The 19,656-nt window shown below is 39.9% G+C and overlaps 1 protein-coding gene across 4 annotated transcripts in view; it reads left to right on the top strand.

Moving 5' to 3' along the window:
- The window catches only part of LOC148185827 (uncharacterized), a 377,412-nt gene that overhangs the window by 214,492 nt on the left and 143,264 nt on the right, over positions 1 to 19,656 (top strand). For 2 of the 4 annotated variants that reach the window (XR_015775443.1, XR_015775444.1), the window contains exons 1-2: positions 10,203 to 10,392; positions 11,698 to 11,840. Coding sequence is in view for 1 of the 4 variants with exons in the window: in XM_088072367.1 (XP_087928493.1) it covers positions 11,698 to 11,840 (143 nt within the window). In the remaining 3 variants the exon portion in view is untranslated. Of the gene's footprint in view, positions 1 to 10,202; positions 10,393 to 11,697; positions 11,841 to 19,656 lie in introns of those variants that run through there. The other 2 variants (XR_015775442.1, XM_088072367.1) reach the window with 1 other exon arrangement.

The raw sequence follows: 19,656 nt of genomic DNA, 5'->3' as shown, positions 1-19,656 counted from the left end.
CATTTCCCATAAAGCTTCCTGTCACAAACAGCACTCAGAGGTGTGACGTTTTTTCACATTTCAATATTTTAACTTTAAGATATGGTATGTAAAAACAGGAACAGTATTACTCAACTTATGGCCCATGGGCCAAATCTGGCCCCTGAAAAGGTGCCGGGTGGCCCCCAATCATTTACTAATTCACAAAAAAAATAAAGTGATTGGGAATTGTTTTTTGTACTTTTAGTCTCCATAAGGTGTCAGAGACATGTTGATCAAAAAAAGAGCCGGTGGAGGATCCCCCACACCCCCGACAGAGGACACAGCTGAGACACTAATGTCCTAAAATCATAGAAACATCCTGAAATCCCAGAAATGTGCTAAAATCCTAAAAACATCCAAAAATCCAAGAAACGTCCTTAAATAAGAGAAATGTCCTAAAATTAAAAAAAATGTCCTCAAATGCAAGAAACATTCCTAAATCCTAGAAACGTCTTAAAATCCTGGAAATTTCCAAAAATTAGAGAATGTTTCTTAAATCTGAGAAATGTCCTAAAATTATTTTTTTTAAATCCTCTTCCAATAAATATCCAAATAATGTCCTAAAATGCTAAAAAAAAAAAAAAAAAAAAAAACGTACTAAAATCTGAAAAAAAAATACAAGTAAAAGGCCAAGAAATGTCCTTTGATCCTAGAGGCATGAGTGGAGCTTCTGGGTTTGGCCCCTGGCCTGCTGTCATTTTACAGAAGTGGCCCCCACAGCAGAGCCGGTTGAGTGTGTGATTTAAAGCATTTTGGGGTCGATAACTTTGCTGTAGATTTATTGTCCTGATTTCAGGACTAAAATCAGAACAGCCACAGTTTAGCTTTAGACTGTTGCCTTGTTCACCATCAGCGGGTGCTGAAAGTTTTGAGTCCCTCAGTCACAGCGGCCTGTCGGGGCCTCCGACAGCCTGGCGGGGTCGGACCAGTCTGATGGCGTTGTGATTAGGCGGCGGCCTATCAGAGTGGCGGTGATAGGCGCGTCGCTCCCTCTGGCCTTCTCTTTCTTCCTTTAAATATGCATGGTCAAATCTCTATCAGCTATTTCACACTCTCCCTTTCATCAGCCTCCATTACCTGGTAATGAATAGATCCCTGCTCTTTCTTCTCTCGCCTTTCTGTTAACTTCATGCAAATTCGGCTGTAGTCTCTGGCGCGGCGGCGGCGACTTTGTGAGGTGTAAAGTAGAGGAGAGCAGGAGGGGAGGTCTGGATAATGACTTCATTTTCTCTTTCATGGCGCTTTGAGAGCGTCGGCGGCAGGATTCCTCCCCTGAAGCGCTGAGTTGGTGACACAGATACCGAGTCCGTCGTGTCATCGAGACACGGGGTCTCACTCTCAAGCAGGGCCGGATCTAAGCGTGGGTATGGGTGGGCAGTGCCCCCCCAAGTGCTCCGACTGCCCCACTAACACCAAACATAACCAATTTTAGCCCCGAAAATATTCTCACTTTGAGCAGCTATTGTCACTTATGCAAGGATACTCAACTTACCCTGACACGTTTGATTTTGGGACATTTCTGGGATTTTAGCACATTTCCAGGATTTAGGAAGTTTCTAGGATTTAAGGACATTTGTATGATTTTGGGATGTTTTTAGGATTTTAAGAAGTTTCTGGTTTCAAGACGGGGCTTGTGGGGGATCCTCCACTGGCAAATTTTTGATCACCAAGCTCTATTTTGATGCTTTTTTCTGCACCCTGCACCTCATGGAGACTGAACGTACAAAAACAATTCCCAGTGTGAATCTCTTTATTTTTATTATGAATTAGAAAACAGTTGGGGGGCCACCTGGCACCCTATCAGGGGCCAAAGTTTAGTTTCACTGCCATAATGCATAAAAAGCACCAAACTGGAGCTTGTTTATGAAAGACGGATCTGCTGAGGTCATATCGAAGCCTCAAATGTTCTCAAATCTAAAAAACAAGCGGCATTTAGCTTTGGATAAAAATGTAAAACAGTTCACATTTTAGCACACAGTCTGAAAGAATAACTCCTAATAATAAGCAGATATCTGTTACTGCCCCCTCCTCATATAAAACAGTCTCGCGCCGGGCCTGACAGATAGTATAACATAAAAAGGCTAAAAGAAGCGTGATGAGATGTGTGGGATTGATGCAGAAACAGGTCAAGCATTGATCGTACGGCTATTTTGAGGATTTTTTTTAAACGCATTGATACTGAAGTTGAGTGTGGGTGTGACCAGGGAACGGGAGAAAAATAAGCAAACAGCGGCTTCACGCAGACGCATAAACACACACATCCCTGTCACACTCCCGTGTTACACACTCACACACACACACACCTCAGCCCCCTCTAATAATCCGCTAATCCTGTTTATCATCAGCCAGCTCTTCTTAGTGCGAGCGATACATGAGAGAAATCACACTCACAAACACACTCCAATGTGCAGAGCTGAGATACAGTATAAATACACACATCTCTATTTCTTGATTTCTTCCTCAATCTTCACTCCGTTTTGCTATTTTTCCTCCGCGCTCTGTTATGCATCAGCTCTGCAGTTACACATCACAATCCCACATCAATGCCCAGCCTCTCGGAAATACGAGTGTTTGCTTCTTGCTTCTGTGTCTGAAGAGTTTTACTAAGCTGTGGAGAGCTCACTTCTTCAACCCCCCCTCCTCCTCCTCGTTGCTTTTTAACTCCACATGCTCACAAAAATTGAGATACTTCCTTGCGGGACGCTGCAAGTAAATTTGGCCTTAAACTGCAGCTGAACTTTTTCTTCCTTCCTAAAGAAAAAGCACATTTTCTACGATATCCCGCTCTGAAAATAGGAATATAAGGTATAATCACAGATGATCCTGCCTCGGCTACCTAAGAAGGCAATAAATCTATATTTTTCATATTTCTCTTTTGGGATGCTGATTCTAGTGAGGGCTAAGTAAGTTGTAAATATAGCCATAATCGCCGTCTCTCATTTCATAAGGTAATCTTCGGCGCTTAAGGGGTCATTGGAGGAATTGCTGTTTGGTTGTCGAGAAGCACAGAGCAGGTTTACTGAGTCTCGCATTGTGGACGTCTTGCACGGCGTGTCTGTGAAGGAAAATGGACTGGAGGAGGACAAGGATAGAGGAGGGAAACGCCTCCGTTTACAAAGACGAAAAGTAGCTCAACACGGCGTGATTCTATGACGGCGGCTCTGCAAGTTTTAGCTTCGTGACCTGTAGAACTTTAAAGTAGAGCGGCAGAGAGTTTGGTTTGACACCTGAGACAAAATGCAACGTCAAATTTGTGATGTGAAGTGCTATGTCTGGTTTCCTAAGTGCAATGATGCATGGCAAAGTGAGACAACGTTTGTAAGACCTAACAATCAGGGGGCCAGATTCAGCCTGTGGGCCATAAGTTGAGTACCGCTGCTGTGCACAGAGAAGTGTAGTATGACAAATATGACACTTAGAAATGAAAGTGTTCAAATTCTCACTGACTCATTTGCGCCAAGTTGCTGTCAGATTTTCCTCGATTAAAACTTCTGCGCCGGGCGCCGCCTCTCTAATTAATGTGACTGATGGCTTGGCAGCGGGTGAGCTGTTTAGCTGCTTATCTGTTGCCACCATCAACACCTACTTCATGACAAATTACATCCACAACTTGACCAGGAGAGATGGAGGCGGCGATAAAACTGCCTGCAGAGCCTTCCAGCTTCTGCAGAGAAAAACAGTCAGAAAGACAACCAGCATCAGCTTTTCTGCTGTAATGTGTTTTCTCTTAAGACTGCGACACTTTGATGTCAGTCCCAGTCTGCTCAGGGGCCTCAGGGGCCACAGAGGAGCAGAGAGCACAGAGCTCTGGTCACTTTGGGCTACCTTTAAACACCGGGGGGCCGTTCCATTTCCTGAGTTCAGGAAGCCCACGTTTGAGGAAGCTCCGTGGGTTCGATTTCTCTCATTTCCTCCTCTGACACCGTTCCTGGTTGGAGTGCAGGAATGCAGGCGGGAAGCACCTCAGCGGCATCCTGTAGACCTGTGATAGTCAACTTACGGCCCGCGGGCCAAATCTGGCCCCCGATAGATGTCAGGTGGCCCTCCAGCCATTTTCAGATTCACTATGAAAATAAAGTGATTGACACTGGGAATTGTTTTTGTCCTTTTAGTGTCCATAAGGTGCCAGAGTGCATAAAACAGCATCAAAATAGAGAGTATTGATCAAAATAGGGGCCAAGAGAGGACCCTCCACACCCCCCACAGAGGTCCTAGATAAGATCGAAATTTACTAAAATCAAAAAAGTCCTAAAATCCAAGAAATGTCCTGAAATCCAAGATATCCTTAAATTATAGAAACGTCATAAAATCGTAGAAGTGTATCCAAAAAAATTCCTTCTATCCTAGAATTATAAATATGAATCAAGAAATGTCCTAAAATCCTACAAACATCTTAAAATACTAGAAACGTCCTAAAATCCTATAGACATCCTAAAACTGTAGAAACATGTATGTGGCCGCTGCCTCCTGTCCTCCTGTCAATTTATAAAAGTGGCCCCCAAAGCAAAGCAAGAAAAGTCTCCCTGCAGTGGACATTTCTTGACTCGGAGGAATAAGACATCAGCGGAGCGGCGGTCGCTTCATTTCTTGTGGCTGGAACCTGGAGGTGAGACGCCTCGCCATCAGCATGTGTACTCAGTCACAATTATGCTTCTGAGATACTTTCTAAACTTTAATAAGTGAAAAAGAGAAGGCAAGACGGTGTTAAATACAGCACACGGACCATCTAAGCTGACATAACCCTATTATACACACACGCACACACACACACACACACACACACACACACACACACACACACACACACACACACACACAGAGTAATTTCCTCAGATGGCCTGTAATCTTGCAGGCCTCCATCTCGGCGGCTTAGCCCAGTGGACTGGGGCAGCCGCTGCCAGCTTTCTGCCCAGGGCGGGGGGCCCGGAGGGGGGGCACAGGGGAGCCGCGGGGCCTGGAGGAGCCCCACATGGATTGTATTTGGGAGCCTGAGGCATGAAATGGAATAGGTTTAATCTGTTATCACCTGCAGGGGAGTGTCGGGGCCAGCCACTGACAGATATAGCGGTTGAGGTTGTGGCGGCGGTGGTGGTGGCGGTGGGGGGGTCGCAGCACCTCGGTCCCCGCTGGTAAATGAAATATCAGCCACTACAGGCGGAGAGTGATATTAGTTTAATTTCTCTGAAGCTCACCTCCTCTGCCTCCCTGCCTCTCTCTCCTCCTCTTTCTCTCCATCACATTCAACAGACAACTCAACTCCAAAGTGAAGAAATCGCCCCAAAATTTGCAGAATATTAGTAAAATGTTAAAAAAAAAACCAACTTATAATAAGAAAACAAAACAGAAAGAAAAGAAAAAAATACATAGAAAATTACCTGAAAAAAAGTGTGAAGATGTTTTATTATTATAAAGACCTTTTCTCTGTAGCATAGTAACATGATAACATCGCAATTAAAATAAAATTATGTGAATAAAAAAGCATAAAATTACAGCTTGTTTTTCAAAAAAGTGTCCATGGAGATCCCCTGCATCCCCAACAGAGGGTCCTAACCACACCCCTAATGTCCTAAAATCAGAAAAACATCCCAAAATCCTTTAAATGTTCTACCATTAAAGAAATGTCCTAAAATCTCAGAAATGTCCAGAAGAATCCAAGAAAGGCCCTAAAATCTTAGAAATGTCGTAAAATCTAAAAAATATCCTACAAATATTTGAAAATGTTGGATATGTCCTAAAATCCTACATACACCCTAAAAACAAAAAACGTCCTAAAATCCGAGAAATGTCTTAAAATCCAACAAATATCAAACAATCCTAGCAATGTGCTAAAATCTAGAAATGTCCTAAAATCCGAAAATGTCTCAAAATCTAGAAATGTCCTAAAATCCGAAAATGTCTCAAAATCTAGAAATGTCCTAAAATCCCACCAACATTCTAAAAACCAGGAAATGCACTAAAAATAATAAAAAATAATTTTAAAAAATAATAATTTTAGGATATTTCTACAATCTTTTAGTACCTTTCTTCTGTCAGGGTGTTTCAAGTATTTTAGGACATTAGTGTCTCATCTGTGTCCTCTGTCGGGGGTGTGGGGGATCCTCCTCTGGCTCTTTTTTTGGCCCAAAGAAGCTCTATTTTGATGCTGTTTTATGCACTCTGGCACCTTATGGAGAGTAAAGTACAAAAACAATTCACAGTGTGAATCACTTTATTTTTAATGTGAATGAGAAAACAGTTTAGGGGCCACATGGCATCCTATCAGGGGCCAGATTCAGCCTGTGGGCCGTAAGTTGAGTACCGCTGCTGTGCACAGAGAAGTGTAGTATGACAAATATGACACTTTGAAATGAAAGTGTTCAAATTCTCACTGACTCATTTGCGCCAAGTTGCTGTCAGATTTTCCTCGATTAAAACTTCTGCGCCGGGCGCCGCCTCTCTAATTAATGTGACTGATGGCTTGGCAGCGGGTGAGCTGTTTAGCTGCTTATCTGTTGCCACCATCAACACCTACTTCATGACAAATTACATCCACAACTTGACCAGGAGAGATGTTGAAACCTGAAAACATCCTAAAATCCTAAAAATGTGCTAAAATCCTAGAAACATCCCAAAAACCTGAAAACATCCTAAAATCCTAAAAATGTGCTAAAATTCGAGACATGTCCCAAAATCTGAAAAAAAAAACTAAAACCTGAGAAACATACTGAGATGTATGTCTTAAAATCCCAGAAATGTCCTAAAATTCTAGAAACGTCCTAAATTCTGGTATTTTCTGGTTGATTCCACAGAGGTCATGAAATGCCAAAAGTGAAATTCAAAAGTGTCCTGAAATCTGAAAAATGTCCTAAAATCCAAGAAATATCCGATAATTCGATAAATCCTAGAAACATCTTTAAAACAAAAAAATGTCCAAAAATCATAGAAACAATAAAAATAAAAACAACAATAAAAATGTGGATTTTTTTAGCACTTTCTTGAAGTCAGTCTTGGAGTTTTTTAATGCTTATTTTCAAGTAATTTTCTTGTAAAGTTTTGCTGATTTCTTGCTATTTTTTGGGCCATTTCTTGTTAAGTTTCTCGCCGCTGTCTTTGAATGTTTTTGATCAAAATTAAGCCAGTTTATATGAAAGGGTTTGAGCCAGTAGCTGCATTTTCGTATATGGATCTCTCCTCTGCATGAACTCTGCTCAGGTTTGAGGATAAAAATTCACATTAACTTGCAGTAGTTTGTTGACGCTGACGTCTCGACCACAACTTCCTGTGAAGGAGGGAGAGAGAGGTCTGGTTTGACACTCAGGGGGCGTCGCAGAGGTTGAAGGGAGGCAGCGTTTGTTTGAAAGCCGCTCTCACACTCCTTGAAGTGGCTCTGCGTCTCTGCTACTGTACTGAGAAGAAGACTTGAAGGGTAGGAGTGGGTGAAGGTTACGAGGTAGACATCGGCACCCGGGGGAGGGAGAAAATGTTGGGAAATTGTGGCATAATAACTACCTGTAACAGAAGAAGCTTCCTCTGCCATCACATTAACCTCTGTGTGAGTCCCAGCCTGCAGCTCTCTGGGATATGCCTCATGATTTAGGATGTTATTGCTCAATTTTTCCTCCGCAAGACAATAAACCACATCCCCTTTATTAATGTATTCACACTCTCCTGCTTCATATCTATATCAGAGGTAGTGTTGTTGTGGGGTGTTTGTTTGTTATGGTAAAATTGTGTGCAGCCTGGCAGATTGTACCACTGGAAGTGGCATATTCACTTCTTTTTTTTTTTGTGCGAGGCAAGTCATTTTTCGGTTTAAGCTGACATAGCTCTAAAAATAGGTGTGGTTGGGAGGTTGATATTCTCACCTACGCATATTTACAGACTCCTACTTCTCACACACACTCACACACACAGATACAGTACATTCACACAAACTGCTCCACTTTGCCGGCAGCCCACGCCGCACTAACAGATGTGCCACACGAGACTGAAAATATTCCATTTCACACATTTTTGCTCAAATTTATTGTTGTTGAGTAACACCGGGCGGCCTTTAAAGGCTCGTGACACCCAAAAAAATCTCACTCAAGTCAGGGTGAAAAATACGCTCAGCTGCAAACGGATACAAAATATACACACACTATGTCAGTGATACTAAACATAGGGCCTGCGGGCCAAAGCTGGCCCCTGATAGGGAGCACAGTGACCCCTAAACTGTTCACACGGCGGCGAGGCAAAGCTAACAGGGCGGCTTGCATCACCGCGCTGCTATGGGGACAGCACAGCGGGTCCAGTGTTGTGATTGCAATCAAGCATCCCCAGACAACTATCACAACCTACTAATTACAGGATTAGGTGATCAAACAAGGCTCCTCCAGCTCCAGCGCCAGCCGCACTGCGTATTTTGGCACGTGTGGCTGTGTACCTGTCAGTCTCGCTGAGCGAAGTGCAAACAGCTGCAGATTCTGGGGAAAAAAACACAAAGATGATCATATAATCAGCTCTAATATGACTTTCTTCCTGTATGACAATTTCCAGTGAAATTCCCTGGAGTTAATCATTTATTTTTGTTAGCACAGGAACAAGTCAGCGGAGCATTGTGTCTCCATTTAGAGAGTTATTTGTCACACATGGCGGTGATGACAGGCGAATGACGCATCTTGCTCAACGGCTGTCTAATGCATTGCAAATGAAGCCTGAGGAGGACAGGTAGGCAGGAGCGTGGGCGGCGGAGGGCAGGGGCCGACCCGGCTGCATGACATATAGCTGGTAAATGGATGACTAGTGTTACAGTAGCATGATACCGTATCAACTCTCACGCTATCTGCATCCAGATCATATGAGGAAACTCCGACCAAGAACAACAAGATTAGTCAGTAATCAGATGTGATGTGATACTCCGAACACGCCGCCGAGGAGCCAGACAGGCTGTTTGAAAAGCTGCAAGAATGTCGGAGCAGGTAGACGAACTGAAGGCCAACGCAGAAATGTGCTGCTGTGGTGACAAAGACAAATTCACAGGTCTAACATGCCATATGTAGCCAAAAGTGCCAAAACCTGCAGTTCCTGTAATACTTAACTTACAGGCCAAGGGCCAAATCTGGCCCGTGATAGGGTGCCGGGTGGCTCCCCGAACATTTTAAAATGTTACATAAAAATTAAGTGATTGACACTGTGAATAGTTTTTGTACTTTTAGTCTCCATAATGTGTCAGAGTGCATAAAACAGCATCAAAATAGAGCTTGTTGATCAAAAAAGTGCCAGTGGAGGATCCCCCACACCCCAGACAGAGGTCCTAGATAAGACCCCAATGTCCTAAAATCATAGAAATGCCCTAAATTCCTTGAAATGTCTTAACTTCCTCAAAACGTTCTAAAATTCTAGAAATGTCCTAAATTCTAAGAAACATCCTGAACTTCTTGAAATGTACTTAAATCCTAGAAAAATTCTTAAATCCAAGAAATGTCCTAAAATCCCAGAAATGTCCTAAAATCTCAGAAACTCAGAAAGAAATGTTCCCTATATAATACTACAATTAGAAAATGATTTAAGAAAAGAAAATGAGCTAAGAATGTAGAGGGGAAAAAGAAAGCTAATGAAAACCTGTATTTATAATGATCATGATTACATTTTTAAAATTATGTTACAATTTATGTTACAATATTCTTAGATTTTTTTAGTCACTTTTCTCAAGTCATGTTTTTCTTTTTTTAACTTTATTTTTACTTATTTATTTACTTATTTATTATTATTATTATTATTATTATTATTATTATTAGTAGTAGTAGTAGTAGTAGTAGTAGTATTAGTATTAGTATTAGTATTAGTATTAGTATTAGTATTATTTTCACTAATTTTCAGGTAATTTTTCTCAGATTTTTTTCTTAATTTCTTTTAAATTTTTTGGGTAGTTTCCTCTCGTCTCCACTTGCCTTCTTCCCATGTTAAAAACTTGAATAATAAATAAATAAAGCCTCCATAATTTAACCATAGTAACAACAACATGTGATCAAATACTTGAAATTTAATGTATATAAACACCACAGAGTAAAATCTCAGTGTTAAAATATTATTAAATGAAGTTATCGTGCATTGTTTAACCAATCGCTTTGTGGTTCCGTCCTCATTGTCCAATCAGATTGTTTATCCCGCCCATGACGTATCAAGTTTGGTTGAGTTGAGGTGAAAGGTCAGAGCGTTAGTGTTGGTTGACTCTGAGCGGTACACATGGAAACAAACGGAGCTGAAAAAAGCAACAAAAAACTCCGTTAAAGTTAAAGTTGTGTTTCAGTGTGTTGATATTTGTTTGTTGATATTATAAACCACCGTGTGGATGAAGTAGAGCGCGTGCACGGAGCCCTGACGCGCTCTTTAAAGCGAATTTGCCCACCGGTGAGTCGTATCAGCCGCTAGCCGCGATGCTAACTTTCACCATGTTAAACCCCATTTGTTTGTGCTTAAAACGTTAGCGGCTAACGTCCGCTAGCTTCAGTGCTAAATTAAGGATCCCAGTGGGGGATTCTCGAGCTGTTAGCGACTGAAAACATTTAATATGTTTTTAAAAAATCGTGTCAATAAGCTGAAAGTGCTGTTATGTCGGTAAGTTTTAGTTTTAGTTTTATGTTCGCGTTTCCGGTGCGTAGCCGTTTTTTTCCGTTAGCATCAGTGTTTGACAGTAAGCTAATCCTCTTTCAGAGAGAAATTGGGGAATAAAACACGTGGGACCAAACATTTGTTTAAACTCAGATGGTAAAAAACGATCGTATGTCTTTATTTTGTGATAGTTATCTCTATCTAGTTTGCCTTTTTTAATCAAACGTATTAGCCGTTAGCTTACTTTGCTATGCTAACATAACAGAACCAGAGCAAGCTAAAGGTAAACATTCACTGCCTCTAAAACAGGATTTATTCATTACTTATTTATTTACTCAACTAACGAATATCTTTTGCCATTTCTAATGTTGATTTTTTAAATTTAAATTTTTAAAAATATTTTAGTAACTGATTTTACCTTTGACATCTGTTCTCTTTACTCTTTTCATTTAAGTATGTTAGTATGTTTTTACATTTTATTGCTCTGTAAAGTACTTTGAATTGCCCTGTTTTATGAAATGTGCTATACAAATATAGCTGCCTTTCCTGTGAATTTCAGGGACATGAACTTTACCTAGCTGAAGGTAAACACCTGCTTCTGAAGGATGATTTATCTGTTATTTCTTTAGGCTCATAAAAAGTTTCACATAATTCTGTTTTAACATAAAACAAATTCAAGTACGTATATTTATTCAAGTACTGAGTATCTTTTGATATTTTTAATGTTGATTGTTTGTTTCTTTTTTATGTTGACTTTTATGGGTATTTCTTCTTCTTTTCTTTTAATGTAGGCAGTTGTTGAAGCTAAACAGTCTGATTGTTAGTAACATTACAGACGCAGACGGATCAGCAGACACCAGAGCTCCTCCAGAAAATTAAAGAACATGTTAATGTTTTATTTTATATTATGCACCTTAACTGCTGTTTTATAGCAGTATTCACTACAAGTGTCTCTATACTAGTTGTTATGTCTATGAGTGAAATTGTGATTTTTGAAATTTAATTACAAATGTTGTACGGCAGAAGTTTTGTATTGGAGTTCACTTTCTTTCTTCTCTAGCTCATAAAATCAGCATAAAGGTAACAATCTGACCTCATTTACAGGGTGAGACCATCGAAGACGAGCCGAGTTCGGAGGAAATCTCAGAGCCATCAGAGGAGGATCCAGAGATTTTGGAGACGATTTCAGAGAGAACCATTTTCCTGTACGGGATGAGGAACCCAGAATCTGCTGCTGCAGTGAGGAGGTAGGACTGAACTGTGCACACACACACACCTCTGAGACAATATCCAAAGATGGTCTTCAGATAGTTTCCTCAAATTTGGCACAAACGTTCACTTTGACTCAAGAATGAACTGATTAGAATCTGGTCATTGAAGATAAAAGGTCAAGGTGACCTCGTAAAACATGTTTTAGGCCATAAATCGAGAAGTTATACTGTCAAATTTTACACAAATGTCATAAAGGTTGAAATAATGAAACATTTTATATGTCACTGAAGGCAAACTTAGTTTATGTGGACATATACATTTATAACATTTATTTTGTCGCAAATGTATGTTCATGAAGTTATGAAATATTCCCAGTATTGCTGTCATGTTGTCAATAATATTGTTATCTCAAAAATACCCTGAAATCTTGAGGTATTATTTACGGCCATATTTCCCACCCCTACATCATACCTTCCTCTGTAACAGTCTCACACTGGAGTCGGATGGAGAGCTGTGATTTTTGAAGCAACATTGAACCATTTACGCGAGTCTTTAATATTTTTTAATGTACGCACAATTTGTATTTTTAGTTTTTTATTTTCCAAGTGGATCTATGAATACTTTACATTGTAATTTGAAGTCAGCTGTTGAACATACTTTGGGAATGTCACCTGGTTATCATTTTTCTAAGCTTTCAGTATGTGCAATCGATATCTATATTTGAGTTTTGGGTTTCTGTTTCCGTTTGAGTTTCTCTCTGTGGTCCTCGGCTCTTGTCATTCCTCAAATTTGCACGGACCTGTTACATCCCTTTTCTGCTCTTACATTTACAGTTAGAGCAAACATTGGTGAGTTTTAGCTGTAAGTCAGACCCAGACTCAGCTGAATACTCGCTAACTACTCGAATTAATACTCGAACTAGCAGACATATCGTGGTAGTTACGTGTTTTGTGCTGTGGCTCTGTAGGTGGAGCGGATTGTCCAGTAATTGGAAGGTTGGTGGTTCGATCCCCAGTTTGTTCAGTCGGCATGTAAAAGTATTTTGACGGTTCCATCAGTGTGTGAATATGTGTGAATGTTAAAAAACTGAGTAGCAGGTGTCACCTTGTAGATTTGGACACCAGTGTGTGAATGTGTGTGTGACTGTGACTTGTAGCACAAAAATGTTATGAATGGTCGGAAGACCAGAAAGGTGCTATACATGTGCAGATCCATTAATGAGGGGTTGACTGATAATGGTTTTTCAGGGCTGATACAGATACCGATTATTAGTACTTAATGAGACCAATAACTGATTTTTGGAACCGATGTGCATTTTCAATAAAAAAGAAAGTCTTTCTTTCAGTATTTAGAATTTGCAATATAACAAACTCCAACTCAAAACTTGGTATAAATGCCTTTAGCACAAGTTGAATCACAACTGTAATGTATATACCAAGTTGCCAGCAACTTTTATTTATTTTTTAAAAAGTTCAGTGAAAATGTAAACGATAAATGAATAAATAAAAATAGCCCCTAGGGGTTTTATAACGTAAAAGCTACTCCCACTGACACTTTCTTTGCTCTTTTTGATCAATACATTTTATCAGTGATCATTAAAATGAAATACCGATACAGATAATCAGCAAAATGCCATATATCGACCCCGATAATGCTAGGCTGTATGCTTCTGTCGACCCCTACCATGTACCATTTCTTCATGTTGTTTGTCAGCTTTTTGGCTGACAGGCGGCGGCTGACACCACATAAGTATTTGTGAAAAATGCAATAATATCTTCTTAAATGCAATAGCATTATGTTGTTTTCTGTACTGTAAAAACTCAGTCTGAACTAACTGAGCTCAAACTGTCAAACTCAGCAGCCCTAATCGAATATACATGAAGATTCTGTTACTGGGTTGCATATTTCTCTCTTCAAATTTTTTTCAATGCATGGTAAGGAAACTTTATTGTTAGAGCACATTGCATTGCAAAGAAACCCAACGTGCTTTGCATTTAAAAAAGAGAAAGAGGCAAAAAAAAACCTCAAACATCAAGCAAATACCATGAAGTGGTACACAAGAAACACGTTTTAGCTCACCGCTTAACTGAGATTGTTTGTTGCCAGACAGTTTTCGGATAAGCTTGTATTAAGTCAGCCACCAACAACATATTGGCGTTGGCAATCGGCCAAAATGAGTTAGAAAATATTGGCACATATTAGCAAAAATACCAAATTGTACATCCCTAACAGTAACTTAAGCTGTGTAAGTAAGTGTACTAAAGGTGCATGAAGCAACCATCTAAGTGCCATCTGGGCTCCCTAACCAAAGATTGGCACAAGCACCGGCCCGTCTGTAAACAAATATCCTCCCCGTCTTGTTTCTTAAGTAGTTCCTGCCGTTGGAGATTCTTTCTTTTAAAAGCAAAACAGTGTGTAACCACTTCCTTGATGCTGGTCCAAGAGCTTTGCTGTGACACAGACAAAATGCCATGGAGTGATTAATGTCCCCATACCCTCGCCATGACATCATGACAGCAGAGCAGAGTGTGTGACATGCAACGCAGCAGCGCCCTGACCTCCAGACAGACTGTGCACAGACGGACCTGCCACATGCACAACGTGTCCGCACATAATCTGTCCCGAGCCTCGGGGGGGGCGAGGGGATGGAAAAGGAGCTTGCATGTTATTGTGCATGTGTGTGACAGCTCAGCGATGAGGGCAGGCTGCTGACGAGTCTTTCTCAGCAGCTCGGGCCCGGCTGTTTGGAGTGTAAACATGTCAGAAAGTGTGAGAAAGCCTTTGTGTGCGCGACGACGACGGGCTCCTTTGTTTTGGTTCTCAGGGTAATAATAGCTGATGATGAGCCAGGTTAACTTAGCCGGTTTGCGGGTGTGCAGGTGGTTACAGACGAGGGCTGAAGGCGTGAAAACGGTAAAACTGGTCTGCCAGAGCGGGAGACACTTGAGGCGTCTTTTCAAAGCAGGTTTACTGATCCAAGCCCGAATCTAGTCTGCTATGAATGCAGGGGCAGTAAGAGATGTTGGTTTATGAGTTATTCTTTAGGACTGCATGCTATAATGTGAACTGTTGTTTTATCCTAAGATAAATGGCCATTGCTGTTAAGAATTTTGGGACATTTGGGGCTTAGATGTGACCGCAGTAGGGGGAAAATGTTCTTATAAAAACAAGCTCTATTTTGGTGCTCTTTAATTTAAGAACCGCAGGCTGAATCTGGCCCCCAATAGGGTGCCAGGTGGCCCTCCAGATATTTTTTTAATTCACAATAAAAATTAAGTGATTGACACTGAGAATTGTTTTGTACTTTTAGTGTTCATAAAGTGCCAGAGTGCATAAAACAGCATCAAAATAAAGCTTGTTTATAAAAAAAGTACCAGTGGAGGATTCCCCACACCTCCAGACAGGGGTCCTAGATAAGATCCTAAAAATGTCCTAAAATCCTACAAATATCCTAAAATCCTACAAATGTCCTACAATCTGAGAAACATCCTTAAATCTCTGAAATGTTTTAAAATCTGAGAAACGTCTAAAAATCCTAGAAACATCCTAAAATCCTGGACGTGTCCTAAAATCCTAGAAATGTCGTACAATCCTAGAAATGCCCTAAAATCATAGAAATGTCCTAAAATCTGAGAAACATTGTAAAATCCTTTAAATTCTAGAAATGTGCTAGAATCCTACAAATCTCCCGAAGTCCTGAAAACATCCTTAAACCCGAGAAAAGTAAAATATTACCAATGTCCAAAAATCCTCGAAACACCCTATAAATGTCCTATAAATGCGCTAAAATCTGAGAAACTTTTTTAAAATACTAGAAATGACCTAAAATCCTATAAATGTCCTGAAGTCCTAGAAACATCCTAAAATCTTAGAAGCGTCCTAAAATCCAAGAAATGTCGTAAAATCCTTGAATCGTTTTTGCAAAACATGTTTACTTATCAGACATAAAGAAATAACAAAAACACATTTTCAAAAGCTTCTATCAAAATGAATCCCACATTTTCCATCATCAAAAAGAGATGGTGGTGAAACAAGATAACAGGATGCACTTTGATGTCTGAAACGTTTCTTCCGCATTCAAGGAAAATTAGTCGAAACAAACACGCAGACGACTCCCTGAAAGCAACAGCGACTGATAACGCCTCACTCTGCTGCTAAATCAAGCCCATCAAACCTCTATAACGTCCACTATACATAATTATAGAATGACATAATCACATTATGTCATGGTACATTACTAAACCTCGTTAGCCCATTAGCTCCTAGCGGCCGTCACGGAAAGGCCCCGCCCTTTCCTGCACTCCCACTCACTCGGAGAGGAAGCAGGAAGCCGCTCGCATGTCAGTCATCCCCGGACAGGAAGTGCCTGGGACATGGCCACCCTTTAATGCTGCAATTATTGTAACTATTGTTTGGATTGATAATCACGCTCATTACGGAGAGATGTGGGGGGAGAGGAAGGAAGCTGGAAGCTCTTAGGCTCCGTGTTTAAAGCCACGCTTTGCTCGGGGTGAAGGGAGGGAACGCGCAGCTCCGCAGGGATGTGTTGCCGCTTGGGTGCATGGGAAAGCTTGTTTGTTCGAAGAGTTTGCATTTGATCTGGGGTTCTCAGAGCAATTATCTGGGCCGCTGCTTCCAGGGAGAGCAGCGATTAAACACGAGCTAGGGGTCAGGATAGGACAGCACTCAGGCCGGCTGCAGAGGAACCGAATATTCTCTGAAATAAACAAGAAGAAAGTAAAGATTCAGATGGAAACCTCACTACATGGAGTTACTGATCAGCTCCACCAAACAGGAGATAACTGCCTTGATTTCTCTCAAAAACATGGCAAGAAGGCATGAGCAGCTTAACGAGATATGACCCGAAAATTAATGAATAAAAATGAAAAAAAATACCTTACCATTCTCTATCTATCTATCTATCTATCTATCTATCTATCTCTCTATCTCTCTATCTCTCTGTCTGTCTGTGTCTGTCTGTCTGTCTGTCTATTTATCTATATCCTCGAGATTTTTCAAATCCAACGATAATTTCTTTACATCTTTCTTTCTTTCTTTCTTTCTTTTTACAGTTTCTGGCTAAAACAAATAAAAATGTTTAAAGAAAACATGACATCCTTAAGAATCAGCTGTAAAATAAATCTAAGATACAGCCATTTAAAGTTGCATGCCCTTCCCTGAACCGAAAAAACCCCCAAAACATAAGTCCGTCCCCAGTGCTTACATTTTTTTTGTCATGCATCCCCTTTTTGTGCCAACATGTCCCCTCTCATAAAAACAGTCCCTAATAATGGTAAAAAGCCCCAGATTCAGAGGTGCAGATCAAGCCCCCATTTCCTTCCAGTCCTAAATGCCTCTGGTCACAGGTAATTAATGTTTTATTTTAGGGATCACAAACCAAAAATGATGGACCACTGTTTGAAAGATTGAAAGAAAAAAATGTTAAAATGAGGCACTGAGTTAGTCTTTATGAACTGAAGAAAACAAAGCAGAGGTGTAAAGAGAACAAATGAAAAGTAAACAGACGAGCATAAAAAAATTTAAAAAAAAGAAACCATGGAGGGAAGACACTTATAATAATAACAGTACAGTCATGGAGCTCATAAAAGAGCTGGAACTGCTGCTTGTTCTGCCAACTTTTCCTCTGTGTGTGTGTGTGTGTGTGTGTGTGTGTGTGTGTGCACTCGCGCATATATATAACAGGGAACATACTCATCTTTACACAGTCACCAACAGGGAGCAAGCAAAACTAACAGGGGACATTTTTTAAGTCCCCACTTGGACATGCTCTAAATCATCATAAAATCATGTGTTATGGCCTCTGGTGAAATTTTTCAGATTTTGCCAAGAGGGGACCAAAGTGTGTGTGAGTGTTTATATCCATATTCAGAGCTCTCCCTCCTGGTTGGAGCTGGTATTTGAACGACCCATTCACACACGTCGCTTTCTTCTCCTCTCCCCAGCAGCCTTTCAGACTGCAGATGGGCCGTTAAACAGGCTTTAGTAATGTTAATGTGGGTGACATGAAGGCCACAGAATGTAATGTATCAAATATGATACAAATAGCATGATAGGGTTAATAAAGACACCAGTCTCCTGAAACGTGATTTGTTATTAGTCTTTGCATTAAAATTCAAGGCTTGGCTTTAGGTGATTTCATAAGTTTTAAGCTCTATACTGTATTAAAATAAAGGGCTACCCAGAAGGCAGGAGAGAAATCAGTATTTTAGAGCCTTAAAAAAAGCAAGAAAACTATAATCCAAGCAGAATAAACCTTTACATAAAATGATCAGCAGTAAGATTTTTTCTTTTTAGGTTTAATTATGTAAAATGATGTAACATCAGACCTTGACTAGACCTTTAAAGTTGTTCAGTCCCTGACGATACTGACCTGACCAGTTTTCCACGGCACTGAATGTCAATCAGTTTTCAATATACTTCAATATACACTCTCAGTCTGTACTCATAGAAATGTAATTTGTTTGTGGGTGCACATTATAGAAAACATGTCCAAACATAGGATAATGCAACATGGGTCCACTGTTGGCTGGTACATAATGACAATTAGTTCCCTCTTGGATAGCATGGGTGGACGTTCACACTCCACCATGTAAAAAATAAATAAAATGAGATAGATAAGACTTACACAAAAGAATCTCACCTAAATAATTCAAAATTATTCCTCAACTATGATTACAATGACTGTGATTATTATAATTATAACTAATATTTTATAACAAACTATAAGGCTCAGTTTTAGTGGATGACCCAACCATCTAGCTTGACACTGTTTTGTCTGACTTCCCCAGAGAGGCAAGGAAATATTTTAAAAAATCTAAAGAAAGGAGAAATAACAATAACAATAATAATAATAATAATAATAATAATAATAATAATAATAATGGTAGGAAGAAAATGTGGAGAGAAAATACCAAAGATCTTTACTAATTTTAATGAATGGCTTAAATTAGTTTTATTATCAGAATTTAACTTAACCTTGAGATTAGCTCAATCCTCCAAAACTCCCTTTGAGTTTTTAGATGCACTAAACACTAGATTTCAATCCAATCTTACAATGTACATATGTTTTGTTTCTCTATAATCACAGGAATGCATTTGTTGCTGATCTACTCTACAGGCAAAAGAGGTCCACACTTGTGGTAGTATAAAGCAACAGGGGTCCCCAGTTGGCTGGTACATAATGACACAAGTTACTTGTAAATATATCTAAACTAAATCATGTAATTTTTTTTTTGCTTCTAAAAGGATCTGTAAGTATGTATTTTGTAACTGAATATAAAGGCTCAGCGTTGTGGATGTCTTTACCATTTTATAGCTTGACACTGTGTTTAAAAGGGGCTACCCCAGTCCATTCTCATTGTTAACTTTTCAAATACATTCCCTCTGTCAGTGCTTTTGGCATACCTGCATCAATCTGGATCATGGCAGGATGATGTGAGATGAGAACATAGCCGGACAGAGCCAGACATTGTGTTATTATCGTCAGTAGACAGCCAGACAGCACGAGGCACATCTGCATACATCTTGCGTGGCTAGCATCACTTGAGAATATGGATGGACACTCAAAACTTCCATTTTAACAGTTTTACAAGCAAAAAAAATGCATACAAGTTTTGGGTTTTATTTTGAGGATTTAAAGTTTTTTCTATTAGAGGAAAAGAATATTAAAACAAAAATGTTATTATTTTTTAAAAAAGGAATAAAGTTTCATCATCATTGAATGATGCCTTTTTCAAACCAATATTTGCATAAAATAAAGCAAATAATTTAAAAATAGCTTTGCTGGTCAAAGTCTTCTTTGTAAAACATCAGAGCCACTCAGAAATACTT

The sequence above is a fragment of the Plectropomus leopardus genome, chromosome 22 (assembly GCF_026936395.1).
Source record: "Plectropomus leopardus strain MGB_pleo_1.0 chromosome 22, ASM2693639v1, whole genome shotgun sequence".
Lineage (NCBI taxonomy): Eukaryota > Metazoa > Chordata > Actinopteri > Perciformes > Serranidae > Plectropomus > Plectropomus leopardus.
This window is presented reverse-complemented; position numbering and strand designations above follow the sequence as displayed.